This window comes from Oratosquilla oratoria, chromosome 2, assembly GCF_046742065.1.
Source record: "Oratosquilla oratoria isolate Oo_2021 chromosome 2, ASM4674206v1, whole genome shotgun sequence".
NCBI classification, from domain to species: Eukaryota; Metazoa; Arthropoda; class Malacostraca; order Stomatopoda; family Squillidae; genus Oratosquilla; species Oratosquilla oratoria.
Genome location: NC_134778.1, coordinates 90,496,985 through 90,516,984, shown reverse-complemented (window position 1 = coordinate 90,516,984; position 20,000 = coordinate 90,496,985). Strand labels below are relative to the sequence as shown.

General features: G+C 42.3%; 1 protein-coding gene across 1 annotated transcript in view; it reads left to right on the top strand.

The window, feature by feature from the left end:
* Positions 1–20,000, top strand: part of LOC143041126 (murinoglobulin-1-like) — a 116,520-nt gene that overhangs the window by 12,344 nt on the left and 84,176 nt on the right. Inside the window, exons 2-4 of the mRNA XM_076212871.1 lie at positions 14,089–14,255; positions 18,059–18,306; positions 19,519–19,635. Of these exons, the coding sequence (XP_076068986.1) occupies positions 14,089–14,255; positions 18,059–18,306; positions 19,519–19,635 (532 nt within the window). The remainder of the gene's footprint in view (positions 1–14,088; positions 14,256–18,058; positions 18,307–19,518; positions 19,636–20,000) is intronic.

The following is a 20,000-nucleotide window of genomic DNA, read 5'->3' as shown; positions in this document are numbered from 1 at the left end:
CAGGGATTGCAGATGATTAAAGAATATGGAGAAAAGTGGGAGGTGAGCCATTTGTTGTTTGCTGACGACACTGCGCTTGTAGCAGGATCAGAGGAGGAATTGAGGAAGTTAGTAACAGAGTTTGAGAAGGTGTGTGTGAAAGAAGGAAGCTGAAGATAAATGTGGGCAAAAGTAAGGTGATGAGATGTACAAGGGGAGAGAGTGACATTAGGCTGGAAGTGAGTATTAAGGGTGAAAGACTGGAAGAAGTGGATAGTTTTAGATACTTAGGTGCGAATGTAGCAGGAAAGGGAGGAGTGGGGGTGGAGGTAGAATGTAGATTGAGAGAAGCGCGTAAATACCTTGGTGGATTAAAAAGTGTAATGAGAAATAGACATCTGGGAATGGATGCTAAGAGGAGGTTATATGAAGGAGTGATTGTGCCAACAGCACTGTACGGGGCAGAAACATGGAACATAAGAGAGGAAGAGAGGAGGAGTTTGAATGTGTGTGAGATTAAATGTCTGAGAAGTATGATAGGGGTCACTAGGCTGGATAGAGTAAGAAATGAGGAGGTGAGGAGGAGAACAGAGGTGGAAAAGTAGCTGGGAGATAGGGTTGATGAAAGAGTATTAGGATAGTTTGGACACACGGAAAGAATGAGTGAAGATAGATTAGTAAAAGAAGTGTGGAAGGCGGAGGTGGAAGGAGTGAATATGAGGATGCGTCCTAGGATGAGATGGATGGATGGGGTGAAAGGGGCATTACAAAAGAGAGGAATGTCTGTGGAGGAAGAACGGGAGAGGACAGAAGATAGGGGTGAATGGAGAGTGGTTGTGTATAGATGATGCTTTGATGCATGAGGGGGAGTGGGTGGGGGATTGGGGGTGAGGAAGTATGTATGAGAAAAAAATTGACGCAGCCCGAAGGGATTTCTCCCCGTCTTCTCCTTTTCTGCATGAGGGGACGGAGAGGGGGGGTCGCCGAATTTATGAAGCGGCCTTGCTGTGGATGTGCTGTGTCTTGCGACACTGCTTGCTGACCCAGAGCAGTAGACAGGATGCAGGGATGACCCGTCATCCAGGAGGTGCCAAGATAAGAGGGAGGGAGGAGGGTGGAGGGGAGTGGAATAAATAAGGAAATGGAATGGGTGGGAGTGTATTCTATGCCTTTTTCTTTTTGGCTACCCCCCGTGTAGGGAGAGAGAGCCCTTGGTATAAGTATGTATGTACGATATACAAGTATTACAAGCTAACACACATTCACACACACATACACATACACACACACATAGACATGGGCGCGAGCAGACACACGTGTCACAATTTGGAGTGTTAAGTCAGTCAAATGTTTGCTACATTACAGCAATGTACTTGTAAGGCAACCATTAGCAAGGCACCGCCTTAAGAATAGGCATTCGAGGCAGTGGGGCCATTTATCATTGAAGTAGATTAACTCAAGATCCAATGTCTCGTCGATTTCTCGAAGCAACTTTCTTCCGCCGTTTAGAAAGTGAATAAACCCGTTTCTCCGGTCACCGAAAACCTGACGCCCATAACTTTCAGTTTCGTTTTGTGCTTGAAGGTCTGTCAAGTGTGTTTCTTTGTCTCTCGTATCTCTGACTTTCTCCCTCATCTTCACAACGCCATTTCCCTCCCATTCAACCCTCAGCTCTTCCTTGAACCCCCACTTCCCCTTCCTGCAGGTATGTTTTGCTCGGTACGATTATTGCTCAACGATGATCGTTCATGGCTCGACAATGATCGTCAAACGATTGTATAGAACACTAATTCTTTGTTTTTGAATGGGTTGTTTTGTTCCTAGCTGCAAAGTACAAGGATGATCATTTCAACCGAACCTACCAACACGTTTACCCAAATATGATGCCAGGCTAGATGCGCGTCGCCCGCCATTGGTTATGGTAAACAATACACCAACCAAAACGTACCTTAAGCCCCACTCTCACACTCGCGATTCTCATCAAATGTTGTGAATTTAAAAATCTGCAGGACGGCTTCGGTAACACTATTCCAGACTTCACTTAGAGCAATTCAACAATGTGTCTAACATTCGTATAGTTTCAACTTCTCTCAGGTCGTCATTCAGCTTTTCAACATACGATGCGTATTACGACATCTGGAGGGGAAGAAATTGTAAACGAAGTCGTTTCTACTCAAACGAACTCACTTGAGTCGTGTATGTGTGCACGGGTTTTACAAAAACCCAACCCTCCTTACAACTACCCCACCCCACCCCACCCCTCCTTACAACTACCCCACCCCACCCCACCCCCCGAACTCCCTTAATCCCAACAGGCGATTGTACCTGAAAGGGGCGGACTCAAGCCTGAAGGCTGTCTCGATAGATCTTTACCCTTTGAGACCCCAATTCACCTGCTGAGTTGCACAGAATTCTCTTTTTAATCTGTGGAAAATTGATCAAATACTTCACCGTGTTGAAGGTGTTAAGCGCGGGAACAAATGTTTCGGCACCAAATTCTCGTCAGAAAACGGGAACTTGGTACCGAAACATTGCTCGTATGAACCCCATCAACCCACCTGCCTTGTCCTGCAACCTCGAATTCTTCAGCCTCGCGATTTTTGCTCCACCCCCACTAAATTTCATTCTTCCTAGTCTGTAAGCCCTGTCACCGGCTCGCCCTCCCTCACCGCCGCACACACCCTTCTCCAGCCTCTTTTATCTTTTGTTTAGTCGCTCACTCTGTCGTAAAGATACATAGCCCTCTAATCTTCTCCATCAACCCAACACACCCATCTCCTGTCCTTACATAAGAACATAAGAATGAAGGAGACTGGAAGAGAACATGAGACTAGGGAGTTCCATGTCCATTACTGCCTATCATCCCCATCCATAAAGTTATCTAACCTTCTCTTAAAACAACCAATTGTTTCTGCACTTACTACATGCAAGAGAACATAAAACCTACACTAGGCAGTTCCATGTCTATTACCACCTATCACCCCACCCATAAAGTTATCTAACATTTTCTAAAAATACTTATACTGTACATATACCAAAGGCTTTTTCCCCCTTACAAGGGAGGTAGCCAAAAAGAAAAAGGCATAAAAACCATTCCCACCCATTCCATCCCTAATACACTCCACTCCCCTCCACCCTCTACCCTCCCTCTTATCTTGGCACCCCCTGGATGACGAGTCATTCCTGCACCTTGTCCAATTTTGCATACTTTATAATTACTATAGCTCAGTTCAGGTTGTCCGCAGTAATGCATCAATGACGGGGCCCCACGACAATGAATGGAACCGTCTAGCCGCACACAGAGGGAAAGAAAAAGTATTGTATCAAACGTGTCACGGAGATGAATGAAATAGCTCAGCGGCAGCCTGAATAATAGGAAAAGCAACCAACCAACACGGAAGGAGTTAGTCTGTCCGTGGCCCCTACTTAACCGAGTGGAATAGGTCTACTGTCACAATGTACTGTTCAATAGGATCCACTTAGCTATGGCCAAAGCCGTCGTTGCTTCATGTGGTAGGGCAGGGGTTCTCAGCCTTACTTGGCCCATTCACCCCTTTCACCATTTGTCAGAATGTCATTCCCCACCTCCTTTCCAAAATTGTCTGTTTCAAAAGGTGCATTCTAAATAGTATGCAAATATTACTAAAAACCCTTTTATTTTTTCCAAATTAGTATATATTTTTCCCAAATTAGTATAAATCCAGCCCAGGTGACAGGCCAGATAGGCCAAAACCTATAATTACTTTCCTCACCCCGTAAGCTAAGGTCACAAATCACCCCCAGAAATCCCAAAATTCCCCCCTGGGGGTGAATTTCACCCCTAATGAGAACCCCTGTGGTAGGGCATCCAGGAAAGGCGTTATCACACCGGGCTATTTTTTCCTCCGACTCTTGGAGCAGATCGACAGCCAGTAGCTTGTGTTATACATAACCTTATACAAAGTGTATTCAAACTACGTAGTGCTGAGACCTTAATATGCAATTCAAAAGCATCCCGCGAGAAGACTCTTAAGAGATCTTTGAAGGAACGCGCAAAGGAATCAATGAGTCAGTTTAGGTTCGGAGATTAACGGTGTAACGATGATTTGGTACACAAATGAAAAACAATCATAACATTAAACCCGTCTTTCAGGGTTTTTATTTCTCCAAATCACTATTTCACCGAAAATCTCCGAGCGACTTGATGATTCCTTTGCGTATCCCTTCAAGGATCTCTCAGAGTCCTCTCGCGGGACGCTTTCGAACCACATGGTCTAGGTCTAAGCCAGCGTTTCTCAACCTTTCTACTCTTGCGTAACATTTAGAATAAATTGCATGTCTCAAGGAAACCCTGCGCAAAAAAAAACACGTATCATATCTTATTTTATTTTCATCGTAATAATAGGTTAGATAGGATGATGTCGATATTACATTATTACAATAACCAAGAATATGTCGTGCGTGTTTGATTATATTGCGTATATGAAATTAAATAGAAAATAAAAAGTGTATTAGCTTATCTCACTTGTTCTCGCGGAACCCTTAGGGACCTTTTGCGAAACCGTAGGGTTACGGGGAACCCTGGCTGAGAAACGCTGGTCTAAGCAGTGCGTTGAGTACACTATGTAGCATGGCCTAAGGTTATGTAAAACACTAGTGATCCTCCTCCCTGCACATTTTTCCTGCGGAGATTCAAGCCATAGGGTCTGGAAGAAGGACTCCTGTCACAATTCCAGTAACTAGATTATTGAATGTGCATGGATGTGGAATGGATGAGAGCAAAAAGTAAATATCGTATTATATTTGTGAGAAGAAAAGTTATTGTATTGGCATTTAAGAAAAAGAAACGGCAAACGAAAGGAGAGTTCGGATTTTAGAAATGTGATAACCCGTAGTAATAGAATTAAATTGGACAATTCTAGATTTAAGACGGATATTGTCAAGAACTAGTTTAACAATAGAGTGGTTAACGATTGGAATAGACTTAGTAACCATATAGTGACTTCTGAAAATCTTGATTGCTTTAAGACAAGATTAGATAACTTTATGGATGGGAATGATAGGTGGTATGGGACATGGAACTGCCTAATATAAGCCTTATGGTCTTGCAGTTCCCTCCATTCTTACGTTCTTAACTCTGGTGTCTGGAGTGACGAAAGGGCGAGGAAGCAATGGAAGGGAACTGTTGACAAAAGTTTGAGATATGTAAGGATGTTGTCGAGTCGAAGGAAGTGTAATTAAGGATGATGCAAGTGACAATGTGGTTGAGGTGGGATACAGTGGCATTTGTAAAGGTATATGGTCGTGGTAGACTAAAGTACTGACTGCATGTCACTATGTAGTCAGGACCCAATTAGGTGAGGTAAATTTCTAAGAAGTGAAGAGTATTTCTTGTCCTCCATACTTTGATTCACTACACGTAAATTTACTTCATCTTCAACAAACAGTTCTGCAATGTCACTGTGGTTTTCCCAACCTATCAAAAAGTGCATTCTTCCAGTCCCTCCGCGCTGAACTGACATTATTCTTTTCCATAGTTCTTTATGTGCGTGTACACATGTGGGACGCGAGTGAGAGTGAGATTGAGACTGAGACTGAGACTGAGGCCAACCGACCGATTGAATGTCTAATTGCCTGACTGAATGTTTGATATTACTTCGCTCGTTGACTCACTGATTCGTTAACGCACTCGCTGACTCACTGACTCGGTAACACGCTCGCTGACTTACTGACTCGGTAACATGTTCGCTGACTCATTGACTCGCTAACACGTTCGATGACTCACTGACTCTTTAACACGCTCGCTGACTCATTGGCTCGTTGATAACGCTCGATGACTCACTGACTTTAATACACTCGTTCACCGACTCAATCTCACTGACTCGCTCACTCACTCGCTCACTGACTCAATCTGACTCGCTCACTCGCTCACTGACTCAGTCGCTCACAAACTCGCTCACTGGCTCACACATTTGTTCATTCACTCGCTCACTAACCTACTCGTTCTCTCACTCACAGACTTAATGTACAGATTGTAGCTTACTGCATTCAGATACAGTAACATATCAGTCTGTAGCGTACTATCATCGAAGGATATGACAGATATCTGCCATCCTCACAACCTGGCACGTGGTCCCATCTAGTTCGTTGACCTCTGTATAGATCACGTCCCAGGAATGTGACGACTCTGGAAGTGTTGATATAATATATAGATTACTGTCCTGATAGGAGTGGGCTGATGAGCGTTACGACAATGATTAGAACGCTGTGAAGCTCTTCATTGTAGCCTGAAGGCCGTAACGTATCGTCCTCCGGCATTTTGTCCGTCAATGATATTGCTAACACAGAAAACTACATTATCTGCGTCTGTAACACTGTCTTCATTATCGTTTCCAGCGCATAAATCGACCGAATTTCTGCTAGGTTCACAAAAGTCTATCAAGTATTATTCACAAAAAATAATGATAATAATAATGATAATAATAATAATAATAAACAAATAAACGAAAAATCATGCTGAATTCTTGCAACCGATCTCGCCTTTCAACATGTGGATCAGAGTTACTAGCAAAGATCTACTCGGAAATTTCTATAAAGAAAAACTCGTTTTTTTCCATTCAATTATCATAAAAAAAGCTCATCAATGAATGTAACCTAGCGAGCCTGAGGATACCTGATAACATCAAACTGATGTCTTTATCTTTGAGCGTATATGTTGCCATGTGCCAAAGACGTTTGACTACGAATGCGGTTGAGGTACAGCTATTCACATATCGATTAGGTACAGATGTTATTCTTAGGATTCATGTTAATCGCTGACAGTGGCATAAGAACATAAGAATGAAGGAGACTGAAAGAGATCATAAGGCCTACACTAGGCAGTTCCATGTCCCATCCATAAAGTTATCTCACCTTCTCTTAAGACTACAAATTGCTCCAGCGCCCACTTCATGGTATCTAACTCTATTCCATTTGTTAACCACTCTATTGGTAAACCAGTTCTTGCTTATTTTCACCCTTAACCATTGAAACCTGTCCAGAATGTTGCTCTTCGGATGCCATTTACATCATTACAGACGCGGATGGCCTTTTGGTATAATCATAAATGATAACTACCAAAATTTGGTCAAACTAATACAGCATAGCAGGTTTAAATTGCTATTTGTGAACGTATATATTTGAAATCCTACTTTTTTTTTCCAACCAAATGACGTACTGGAAGGGCTAAGACCTTTTTAGAACTAGCTGTAGCAATAGACCCACGTTTTATCCCATCTTACTTTCGACGTGCATTTACAAAAATATAAAAGCACGTATGTTCATTTACCTTCTACTGGCACGGAAATACAGGCATGCAAGACCCGTAATTATTGTGGCTGCAGTCTCGCTGTAAAGGATGCACGTACAGAGTTGCACGCGTCGATATTAAAACTACCCACAAGGTCACATGGCTTCACCACGTCACCACAAGATCTCTCTCCCACGGATTCGTATAACAACGACAGCACCCATAAAAAAAAAAAAATACAATAAGACGCAGAATGACTCCACCAGTTTCGTTCCAAGATCCCTGGTGACGTCATATGGTTCTGAGAAGTTGCTGGAAAGCCTGAAGCTATTCAAATGATGATGTAACAAGTTACACCGAACGCATCGCAACGAAACCTTCATGTATGCTTAGATGACTGTAGATAAAATATTTTCACTTTCTATTCGAACATTTTCCTGTGGTTTAGCTTTGAGTTTTGAGTTTTCTGTTCAGAAGACTTTCGTCTGGATAAAACCAGTGATGAACCACTTTTCTAAAGATATACGGACAGATGTGTGATTTGACAAATCACACAAGATAAGTGATAGCAAGTACACTTCGCAAACTACATCCTTTTCCCACTTATTTCACAAAGTAGACCCCTTTTTACAAATCCATCTTTAATACAGGTATTGTTGGTCTTTCGTTGTATATTATTCAACGTGTAACGTGACACAAACCACACAATTCTACGCATGATTTAAGACATCATCGGTCATCATCGATCATCGGTCATCATCGATCATCGATCATCATCGATCATCATCGATCATCATCGATCATCATCATCGATCATCATCATCGATCATCATCATCGTCCATCATCATCGTCCATCATCATCGTCCATCATCATCGTCCATCATCATCGTCCATCATCATCGTCCATCATCATCGTCCATCATCATCGTCCATCATCATCATCCATCATCATCATCCATCACCATCATCCATCATCATCATCATCGGTCATCATCATCATCGGTCATCATCATCATCGATCATCATCATCGGTCATCATCATCATCGGTCATCATCATCATCGGTCATCATCATCATCGGTCATCATCATCATCGGTCATCATCATCGGTCATCATCATCATCGGTCATCATCATCATCGGTCATCATCGGTCATCATCGGTCATCATCGGTCATCATCGGTCATCATCGGTCATCATCGGTCATCATCGATCATCATCGGTCATCATCGGTCATCATCGGTCATCATCGGTCATCATCGGTCATCATCGGTCGTCATCGATCGTCATCGATCGTCATCGGTCATCATCGGTCATCATCGGTCATCATCGGTCATCATCGGTCATCATCGGTCATCATCGGTCATCATCGATCATCATCATCGATCATCATCGATCATCATCATCGATCATCATCATCGATCATCATCATCGATCATCATCATCGATCATCATCATCGATCATCATCATCGATCATCATCATCGATCATCATCATCGATCATCATCATCGATCATCATCATCGATCATCATCATCGATCATCATCATCGATCATCATCATCGATCATCATCATCGATCATCATCATCGATCATCATCATCGATCATCATCATCGATCATCATCATCGATCATCATCATCGATCATCAATCATCGATCATGAATCATGAATCATGAATCATGAATCATTCATCATTCATCATTCATCAATTGGAGGTATACGCCAGGGAGCGCGTTGCTTCCCTCACAAGCCTGCACCAGTGCCCACGGGGTCTCCGAGACAGCTCCCATGCAGACTCCAGTGGTTTCCAAAGTGATGTCGACAGATATCTGTGGCTGACTCTGAGGGAGATCGACAGACGTCGAGAGGAGTCGACTGAACTTTTGGAATCGAAGGCTGACATTTGTATATTAACTAAAAGTGCATAAGATTTAGCTTGCTAATACACACTTTTGATTTACGTGCATTTAGTTTTTACTGTGTTAGTTCTGTAATTTTCTCACTAAGAATAACTATGTACTTATGATCATCCATAATAGTTATTGATATTGTTTTATTTATCTATTTGTACACACTCAGGCGTCAATAAGGGATCGAGAATTGCCTATGCTTTCTAATGGACTTACCATTCCGCCGGAGAGGAAAAGTGTGACTGTTTTATATTCAGCTAGGAATGTACTTTCTAATCGAACATTGCTTGGTGTAACAGCTTTACAAAGAGTGGTCCTAATTTCCTCATTACCTTGTATACAGATTCTATTCTGAATAGTTCCAGCCAGTTTCATTTAGCTGCTGAAGTAGTATCCCGCAAAGTTCATATGTAATTGTAACGTTGCTAGGATCTCTAACCATAAGGCGAATATATGGAATATTCAAGGAAAGGTATGTATATGATCACTGCAGGTATGCAATGATTTTTTTTTTCTTCATTTCTCACCTCGAAAAAATAAACAAAACTGGATGGTTTGCTTTGCTTACCACTTCACACATCGTTAAACCTTTATCGTATTTTGTCGTTATTGAGTCCTTTCGTATCGATACATGTTACAGTGGAAATACTCCCTTTGTGTAAGAAATAAATGAATAAATAAAAATGATGGATGGGTTGCGTGACTGGCTGCCTGCCTCATGCCACACGCTTTTAACCTTTTGACCACAAGTCCCACAGAATAGGTTGGGGAAGTATGGGTGTAGTTCACAAAATATTTACATCAGATAGGACACGATACGCAAAAATGTGTCATAGTGGTTATACCTATCGGAAACATAATTGCTTGACATAGTCCTCCGTACGAGATGTTAAGAATTTCACAAATTTTACCTCGCGTGAATAATACAGACCCAGGTATGCATATCAGTCAACCAGCTACTTGGGCTCCACTTCTGAATAAAGGCCCCTCGCAACGTCTTCCAAGAATCTCACGATTGCGCCAACTTCTGCAACGTCACTCCTGTAAACTTGTTTATCCCGTCACTTCACCTTCTACCCAGTCCCACAACTCATTACTCACTGTGTCATGCCAGTAATGTACCTATTCCTTCTCCTATCCTCCTTACTGACTACTTGGCATCCCCAAGTTCATATAGCTCATTCATCGCCTCCACAGTCTCTTCACTCTTACCTAACTTCTCGTCTTCCTTTCAGCGTCGCTCCCTGCACCGATCTTTCCATCACTCTGTGCATTCCTTAGCTATGTCTCCATTGTTTTAGCCAATTTCTAAGTTTTATCCAAGTAGATATATTATTTTACATAAGTAAAATATATTATTTATATATTCACCAAACATATCCCAAACTGCTGTGATACAACTTTTTGTTCATTTTCATGACTTTTCGTCAGTTTCACCATATGACAAAATTTATTATATTCCTCATCTTTAATATCACCATCGATTATGATAGTTTTAGTTTGGACTTAAGAGGTGAACATTGCTTTGGCTTCATTCTTGTTCATTTTCAAACCTCTGAGTCTTTCCTTGTTAAGATCGCTCAATACATCATACAAGTCATCTGGCACCTCTGAAATGAAAGTGCATCTGCAAAGGTCAGGTGATGAAAATGTAGCGGGATGGCTCGGCGAGAAGAAAAAGGGATTAATGAGTTCGTCTTTTATTTGTAAGGTTAGAAGTGAACTTATTCTACTTGCCTGAGGCACCAGAGAAAGTTCCTCACTTTCCAAATAAAAAAGAAACAAACAAGTCCAATACAGAGCTATTCATCTCCCTGATGAAGCAGTGGAACTTGGTCAAGGAGGAGGTGCAGGTGACAAGTCAGAGAAGTCGACACGAACCTTTCTTAGGCTTTTACACTCTTAGGGATGGCCTCTGCTTCTGCCATGATGTTCTTGGACTGTTTAGCATTATTGGGGTGCCGTTTATGCCCAAGGAGTGGCAGCTCTTTATAGACAGCTCTACCACAGTTTTGAAGGCTTTCCTCCTCCACAATGGAAACAAGTTCCCGACGCTACCCATAGCCCATTCAGTCTGCCTGAAGGAACACTACCACAGCGTGAAAGTCCTCCTGGATGCTCTGAAACATAACCAGTACAATTGGGGAATCATTGGAGACTTTAAGATGGTGGCTTTCCTGTTTGGTCTTCAGGGAGGCTTTATCAAATTCCAATACTACCTCTGCCTTTGGGTCAGCAGAGCCACCTCTGACCACTACAACAGGAAGAACTGGGAGCAGTAAACAGAATTTGTAGTTGGGACCCGGAAATCATGTGGGAGCCGCTGGTTGATCCCAGGATTATGCTCATACTGCCAATGCACATTAATTTGGGTCTGATGCAGTTCATGAAGGCTCTCAACCAGGATCCAGTCGCTTTTAAATACCTTCTTCAGTTCTTCCTCAAGTTATCAGAGACCAAAATCTAATGTGGAATTTTTGTTGAACCTCAGATAAAAAAGGTGTGCTTGAGTCTACAGAGTTCTCCAATAAGCTCAGTAGGATTGAGAGAACAGCATGGAACTGTTTCATAGCAGTTGTCAAGGGCTTCCTGGGCAACCACAGAGCTGAAAATTATCAGCAGCCTGTGCAGGATCTGGTAAAGGCTTTTGGCGCTCTGGGATGCAGAATGTTCCTTAAATTTCATATGCTGGACGCTCACCTGGACAAATTCAAGGACAATATGGACGCCTACTCAGAAGAACAAGGCGAGCGATTCCACCAAGATGTGAAGGAGATAGAGCGGAGGTACCAGGGCCACTGCAATAAGAAAATGGTGGAAAACTATATCTGGGGGCTGGTGTGGGAGTGTGACCTGGACTACAAGCGCAAATTCAGGAAATCCAGTCATTTCTGAAATGTTTAAGTCTCTTTATAACTGTCATTTGTTTATACTTATTTGTTTTTGATAAGCTTGTCATGAAATAGATATATACTGTTGATTTCATTATATGAACAAATAAAAGAGATCTTGAAAAATAGGAAAAAAAAATAAATATCAAAGTCCTGATCACAAACCCAAACTTCTGATTTGATAGTGTTTTATAACCATGGGATATAAACCAGGAAATGACGCTTAGAACCGGGGAACAAAAAATGTGTCACACGGTGTAATTACTTTCAGGTAGGCAGTAAAAAACTTGTATGAAATTGTATCTCATTTCTCGACCTTTATTCTATCTGCATCCTTATTTAGTCTAATGTAGTCCTACCATTTGTGTGAATATTTTGTAAGACCATTACAATATCCTCGTGTGTGTGTGTGTGTGTGTGTGTGTGTGTGTGTGTGTGTGTGTGTGTGTGTGTGTGTGTGTGTGTGTGTGTGTGTGTGTGTGTGTGGGTGCGTGCGTGCGTGCGTGCGTGTGTGTGTGTGTGTGTGTGTGTGTGTGTGCGTGCGTGCGTGTGTATGTGCGTGCGTGCGTGTGTATTAGTGCGTGTGTGTTAGTGCGTGTGTGTTAGTGTGTGTATTCACCTTGGTCTTTGGATCACGTGCTGGACTCGTGATTGACAGCTATTTACCTCACGGAAGAGAGCTCAGAGCACCCCCAACTCCCTGCCCACGAGAGTTGGAGTAATGACTCGAAGCGCAGCGATACTGAAATTATTTCAGCCTTGGGCAGGATTCGAACCCGGACCGCCGTAGTAACAGTCGAGAACTCTACCAACCGCGCCACCGAGTCGTGTGTGTGTGTGTGTGTGTGTGTGTGTGTGTGTGTGTGTGTGTGTGTGTGTGTGTGTGTGTGTGTGTGTGTGTGTGTGTGTGTGAGTGAGTGTGTGTGTGAGAGTGTGTGTGTGAGAGTGTGTGTGTGTGAGTGTGTGTGTGTGTGTGTGTGTGTGTTTGTGCGTGTGTGTGTGTGTGCGTGTGTTAGTGTGTATTCACCTTGGTCTTTGGATCACGTGCTGGACTCGTGATTGACAGCTATTTACCTCACGGAAGAGAGCTCAGAGCACCCCCAACTCCCTGCCCACGAGAGTTGGAGTAATGACTCGAAGCGCAGCGATACTGAAATTATTTCAGCCTTGGGCAGGATTCGAACCCGGACCGCCGTAGTAACAGTCGAGAACTCTACCAACCGCGCCACCGAGTCGTGTGTGTGTGTGTGTGTGTGTGTGTGTGTGTGTGTGTGTGTGTGTGTGTGTGTGTGTGTGTGTGTGTGTGTGTGTGTGTGTGTGTGTGTGTGTGTGTGTGTGTGTGTGTGTGTGCGTGCGTGCGCGTGCGCATATATATATGAATGTGTATGCAGGTATATCTGAGTGAATGTATGCATGTATGGGTATGCATGAATGTATGCATGTATGGGTATGCATGAATGTATGCATGTATAGTATATGCATGAATAAATCTATGCATTCATATGTATGAATAAATGTATGCATTTATATGTATAGATTCAATCCATGTATACGTATGTATCTATACATGTATGAATGCGTCACACTGACGGTGGGTAAATTGGAGTACCTCCATGTCAAACAGAACAGCTGTCCAACGAGAATACAGTCATTAATTCTCTCTAACCTTCCATGTACGAATTTTCTTAAGATAAGGACACTTTAGATTTCAAGTACTCTCAGTACACACGAAGTTCAACGTTAGGTATTATCAGTAGCCTATTATCAGTAGCCAGAGAATATATCTTTCCAGTTTTATCTTCCACGTGTTGATAACAAATGATTAGATCACTTTCTAATACACATTCTTTTCATCTTGTTCGGATGCGTGAGATACTTTTGTATGACTACGGGGCATATCAAAAATGGATTTCGGGTCACCAGGAGGTAAGTGTGATTTTTTTTTTTTTTTTTTTTCGTTCATCGCAACTCACATTAGCGGTGTCCCACTTTAAAAATGAAACATTGCATTGTAAAACTGAGTTATCATTTCATTTTTCAGGAGTTATGTCATTACGACCCCAAGGAGATGGACGGCTGGGATTCCAAATACGATCTGCCTGTATCACGTGAACACCGTGGGCAGGGCCAATGAGCACCTAAAGGTCACCTTACAATCAGCAAGTAGCAGGGAGAACGGCACGTCGTCCCCACTGCCAATTGCCGAAGGTGGGCATGACAAAAACTGCATTTTTTTTTTTCATGTCGTGATTTTCTCTTACGACAAGTGAAAGCAAAAGTAGGCTTTAATACCACCACCCCTTCTGCACGAGAGTTTGAAGCTTTTATACATGTGCATGTGCTTGTATACACATGCATGCACACGCACGCACCCACATGCATGCACATACACACACATAAGACCATAACATAAGAGTGAAGGAGACTGCAAGAGACCATAAGGCCTACACTAGGTAGTTCCGTATCCATCACCACCTTATCGAACACCTGATGATACATTTTCCTATCTGTACCGTATCCACACACATATGTACATACATCCACATACACGTACATACACGCACATACATGCACACAGACTCGCACATACACACGCACACATACAAATATGCACATACATACGCGCCCATACACATACACACAGACACGCGCACATGCACATACGCACATGCACACACACATATACACATAAGCACACACACACACACGCATACGTGCACACACACGCACACACGCATACGCGCACATACACACACACGCGCGCACACGCATACGCGCACATACACACGCGCACATACACACGCGCACATACACGCACACACACACTTTACACACGGCCCGGTGGAGAATTGGTAAAGCACTGGCCTCACAAGCCGGAGAACCGGGGTTCGATTCCCCGGCCGGGCGGAGACAAGTTGGGTTTGTCTCCTTTCACGTGTAGCCCCTGTTCACCTAGCAGCGAGTAGGTACGGGACGTTAGTCAAGGAGTTGTGACCTTGCTGTCCCGGTGTGTGGAGTGTGAGTGGTCTCAGACCTACCCAGAGATCTGCTAATAATGAGCTCTGAGCTCACTGCCGTAGGGTGGTGTCTGGCTGTCTCGAAAAGAGGCTGCAGCAGATCCGAGGTGAATACACGCACATGCATGCATACGCGCACACACACGCACATACACACGCGCACACACGCACACACACGCACACACACGCGCGCACACGCGCACACGCGCACACGCGCACACACACGCACACACGCACACACACGCACACACACGCACATGTAAGGTCACAGGATTACCCACATATCGGTCCTATATGAGCTCTGAGCTCTCTTCCTGGAGGGAAATAGCTGTCGATCACAAGTCCAACACGTAATCCAAGACCATAATGAATCACACACACACACACACACACACACACACACACACACACACACGCACGCACACGCACAAACACAAACACAAACACAAACGGTACACACGTGTTTTTACCGGAGCCGAGAGTAATAAATGTTGTTCAATACCGAAAATTGCAATGTGATATGCACGAGAGAGGTCCACAAAAGAGCAGAAACGTACAGATAGGAAAATGCATCATCAGGTGTTCGATAAGGGAAGGTATCTAGAGAAATATTACCAAAGTTCTCTGTTTAGATTAACACAATGCTAAGACGGAATAGCAGGTGGGTGAAACTGTCATTTAGTTATATGGTCTTCTTGACGACATCCACAGGAAATAGGCAAGAATTGGTTTACCAATAGAGTGGTTAGTAGCCATGTAGTGAGCGGTGAAACCATCGGTTGCGTTAAGAGAAGGTTAGATAACTTTATGGATGAGGATAATAGGTGGTAATGGACATGGTACTGCCTAGTATAGGCCTTATGGTCCCTTGCACTCTCCTTCATCATTATGTTCAAATGTTCAGATGCAACACAACATGGGAATACTAATACAGCTCTCTCATTATCTCCAGATCAAAGTCTGCTCTCTGGGAATTGAAAGGAAACCACGATACAGCTGTACAGCCGCGACAAGTCACGTGACTTGTCGCGGCTGTACAATGCAGCTATCAAGCGGGTTGATGAATCCTCCATTTACTTGATATATTCAGATTTTTTAATTGACTCTTACATTTTATGCTCATATTATCTATTTCATCTTGTATTAAGGGCTATTATCACTTATATGTGCTTAGAGAAAACGGTTGCTTATAACTTTCACTATATGAAAGGTTCTTTTGGTTGAATTAGATAACTAGACGGAAGACAGAACGTCAGTTAAGGAATGCAGAGAGGCTAAACCTTCAACTTGGGGCTTCCCTCAAATAGAATCGCCTCGATAGTCACAGTAAACCCATGGGTTAAACTGCATCGCACATTCCATTCATAGAAATGATTTAACACATGATCCTCAATCAAATAAAATCGTTTGGCAGTAACCAGGAATTCGTATCAAGATTATCTGGCATTTACAAATCAAAAACTAAAACTAATGTTGCATGAACCATGTACGGGGAGTAATGTTGACAAAACTAACTGAAATAGCACTGTTTCAGTTTTCATCCTATGATGTATAGAAGTAATTACATATTTTTAATCTATATCAGATTTTATATTTACAACTGAAGTCACGTGAATAGGCACGTGTCATATCAGTTATGATACATGTGAGTGTTTACATGACATAAATCAGTCTCGTCATTGCATCGTTACGTTCGGCCTTATAAAGGAAAACACAAAAATCAGTTTGTCATTTATATTTCCATTTTTATACAAAAATTAGTTCTAGCATTGTGTATATATTGGGATGAAAACTATCTTGAATGCTAAGTGGCAGCACTTGGCATTCGTATCATAAATGTAAAAATTTTGAACCTCATTAATGAAACTATACGTCTGACATATTCTAAGTTTGGATAATAGAGGATTGTATATATTCTGAGCATATCAAGCTTATCAAATGTTTCACTAACTCTAACACCTGCCAGGAAGACTATATCATTGTGTTTTCCCAAATCTTTCACTCTCTCAGTAATTCCCCCCACAACCAGTAATTCCCACGTCCTCTCTATCGCACCAGACATCATATATTCTTTCAACAGTCTTATAGTCGGATTGCATGTGGGACTTATGGTAGATATTTATTTATAGTCTTATCCGATTCATGCTCTGAGTGGTAGTCTTTGTATCGTTGAGGTCTCTCACTGTTTCCAGTAAGGCACAATCTAGGGTTGGTTGGTTTGATGTACAAGTTCATCCTAAAAGTTGTTGGACTCGGCTGGACAAGAAGGGGAGTGTATTACTGTAAACACAGATGAGACAGTTCATACACCAGGAGTAAAGCATAGCTTGTTAGATAACATTTAGAAGAATATGTGCTGGTGAAGGAATCCTAATGATTCTGTCGTCTCGAGGCTACAATTTTTCGTGCACGAAGAATGAGTACCTAGATAGGAATTACTTTATATCCACATTTACCATTCGGACCAATGATCGTACAGATTTCATCGATATGGTCATACTTAATACCGAAAGCTGCAGAGTATTAGGGTGAGTTTGTAAGCTGCTGCATTATATATTTGGCTACCCCCCCGTGTAAGGAGGAAAAAGCCTTTGGTATATGTAATACTGCAGTGTATAAAGTGTGGTCACTGGGGAACTTGTTATAGTAGTCACATTGACTTTGCTTTGAAACTATAGGCTACGTCCTTTTTCTATGTCATTATGGCCGTCGGGACTCCGTTAGGGCGTCGTTACTTGCGACGAAGGTCGATGTGATGACAGTTCGAACCCTGTCACTGACGAAGTTGAATCAAAGGCATATTTAGTTAAATTTCACGCTACAAAGTCCTCTGTAGGGGTCACCACCCTAGTCTCCTAATAGGAGGATTTTGTAACGTAAAACCAGATAATCATTATATATATATATATATATATGTATATATATATGTGTATATATATATGTATATATATATGTATATATATATATAATATATTTCTTTGCTTTTTTCAACAGGGCAGACTAGCAAATGCTACGAGGTGACTCCCCCGAAAGATCATTCTGGCCAAGCTTCTACCACCAATATAATCCTCGAGGGCAACGTAGATGGCCAAAGTGTTTCGCACGAGAGATCTTTGGACCTTGCGAATGAACGCCAGAGAACTTTTATCCAAACGGACAAATACCTTTACCTGCCTGGACAGACCGTCCGCTTCAGAGTCCTCACAGTTGAGGGCTCCACCGCTCGTATTGACGTTGATAATGTAAGTCCACGATCTTAATGAAGACTGTAAAATTACTTCCTGAAGATTTATTCAATCTTGTATTTATGAATCTGAAATATTCCATCAAAACTTCAGAGATGCTCAGAATTGAAATGACATACCTTTGTGAACCTTGAAAAGATATCAGTGATTATCTCTTCGTTTATGGAAGTCACTAAGAAAAATTAAAACAATCTAGCATTTTGATCTTAGATATCTAATTCTAGATCACCTTTAAGTGTTTTCGAATTCTCCTAGGTATAGTTCAATTTTTTCATATACACTTTATGGTCGGAGATAGATCTTCACTTGTAGAGGAATGCCTTTTTTTTTTTTTTTCTAACGAGCAACGGGCTGCGCCCGACCCCGTTACACGGAGCTTGTACCTTCGGGCGAGCTCGCTTTGCTCGCAAGCGACTTCAGCCAATCAGTCGTCTCCGTTCCCGTCACGGTACCACTCCCTCAGCCAATCAGGGCTGGAGGGGACGTGTACCCTTGAGGGATTTCCAGTTTTCGATATCAAGAGGAATTATTTTATTAGTTTATAGATAGATTCTGACTACCTTCGTATCTGTTGTTAATATTAACTTACCACTTTTCCATTTCATAGACACTAACTGCGACTATTTTTCTCTATATCTCGTGTTGTCCTATGTTCTTTTCCAAAAGAACATACGACATTGGCATACTATGGACAATCTGTAACTGAAAATGTCTTAATATGTTTTGGTGCTTGCAAAAGATTCCAATTAGACATTGTCTTAAATGTACTGCACACCATGCTTTGTTGCCTAAGTTCACAGAACTTACAAACTGTCTCATTGGGCTCTAGATTTTCCAAGACTTGCTGCCACTTCTCTGTGCAAACCTGTGCAACATGTTTCCATATTTCAGCCATTTCCCTAGAGACGGTTCAAGTACTTTGCTAGAAGAATTTTGTAAATAACCATACCTCTACAGAATGCTCGCTGACCGAGCAGGTCAGGGCGTAACTGATAGCGACGGAATTCGAGGTGGTGGCGGTTCGAACCCTGCCGACTTAAACCATGGGCATGGTTCATTAAATTCAATGCTACAAAGTCCTCTGTAAAGGGGCACCATTATAGTCTCCTAGTACGGGGAAGCTTTACAACGTTAAACCGAATCATCAATCCCTATATGTAATAAAGTTCTTTGTTGATTTTTCTTCCTGGTCACCATACCTGGTAACAGTACCGGAGCGTTCACGTGGACACGCCCTCGGGTACGCGCATCCAGCAGTGGCTTGATGTGGACAACGCCAGGGGCCTCATCCACCTCCAGTTCCGACTGAACAAGGAAGTCGAGGAGGTAAGAACTTTCACATTCTTTTGTCTTAATTGTACACTAATCAACGCTGAATAATATTGTCTAGTATTTCGCAAAAACTCTGGATAGAATCATGTTTTAGAGTAGGGTAAGGTTGGTAAAAGGTTGCATCGTGATGTCTTCATGCACGAGATGTAGAAAATAGACTTGACAGTGGTCTTCGAGTAGCAAACCAAAGAAAAGGAGATTCACATTTACTCAAAATTCGCATCATGGTGCGTTCTTTATATGTTTAATCTTGAGAGAGATGTTCAAAAATTGACAAGTCCGTTATGAAGGGACATTATAGTAAATATTTTAATATGTTATGTAAAAAGCATCGTACACAAACACACACGCATACACAC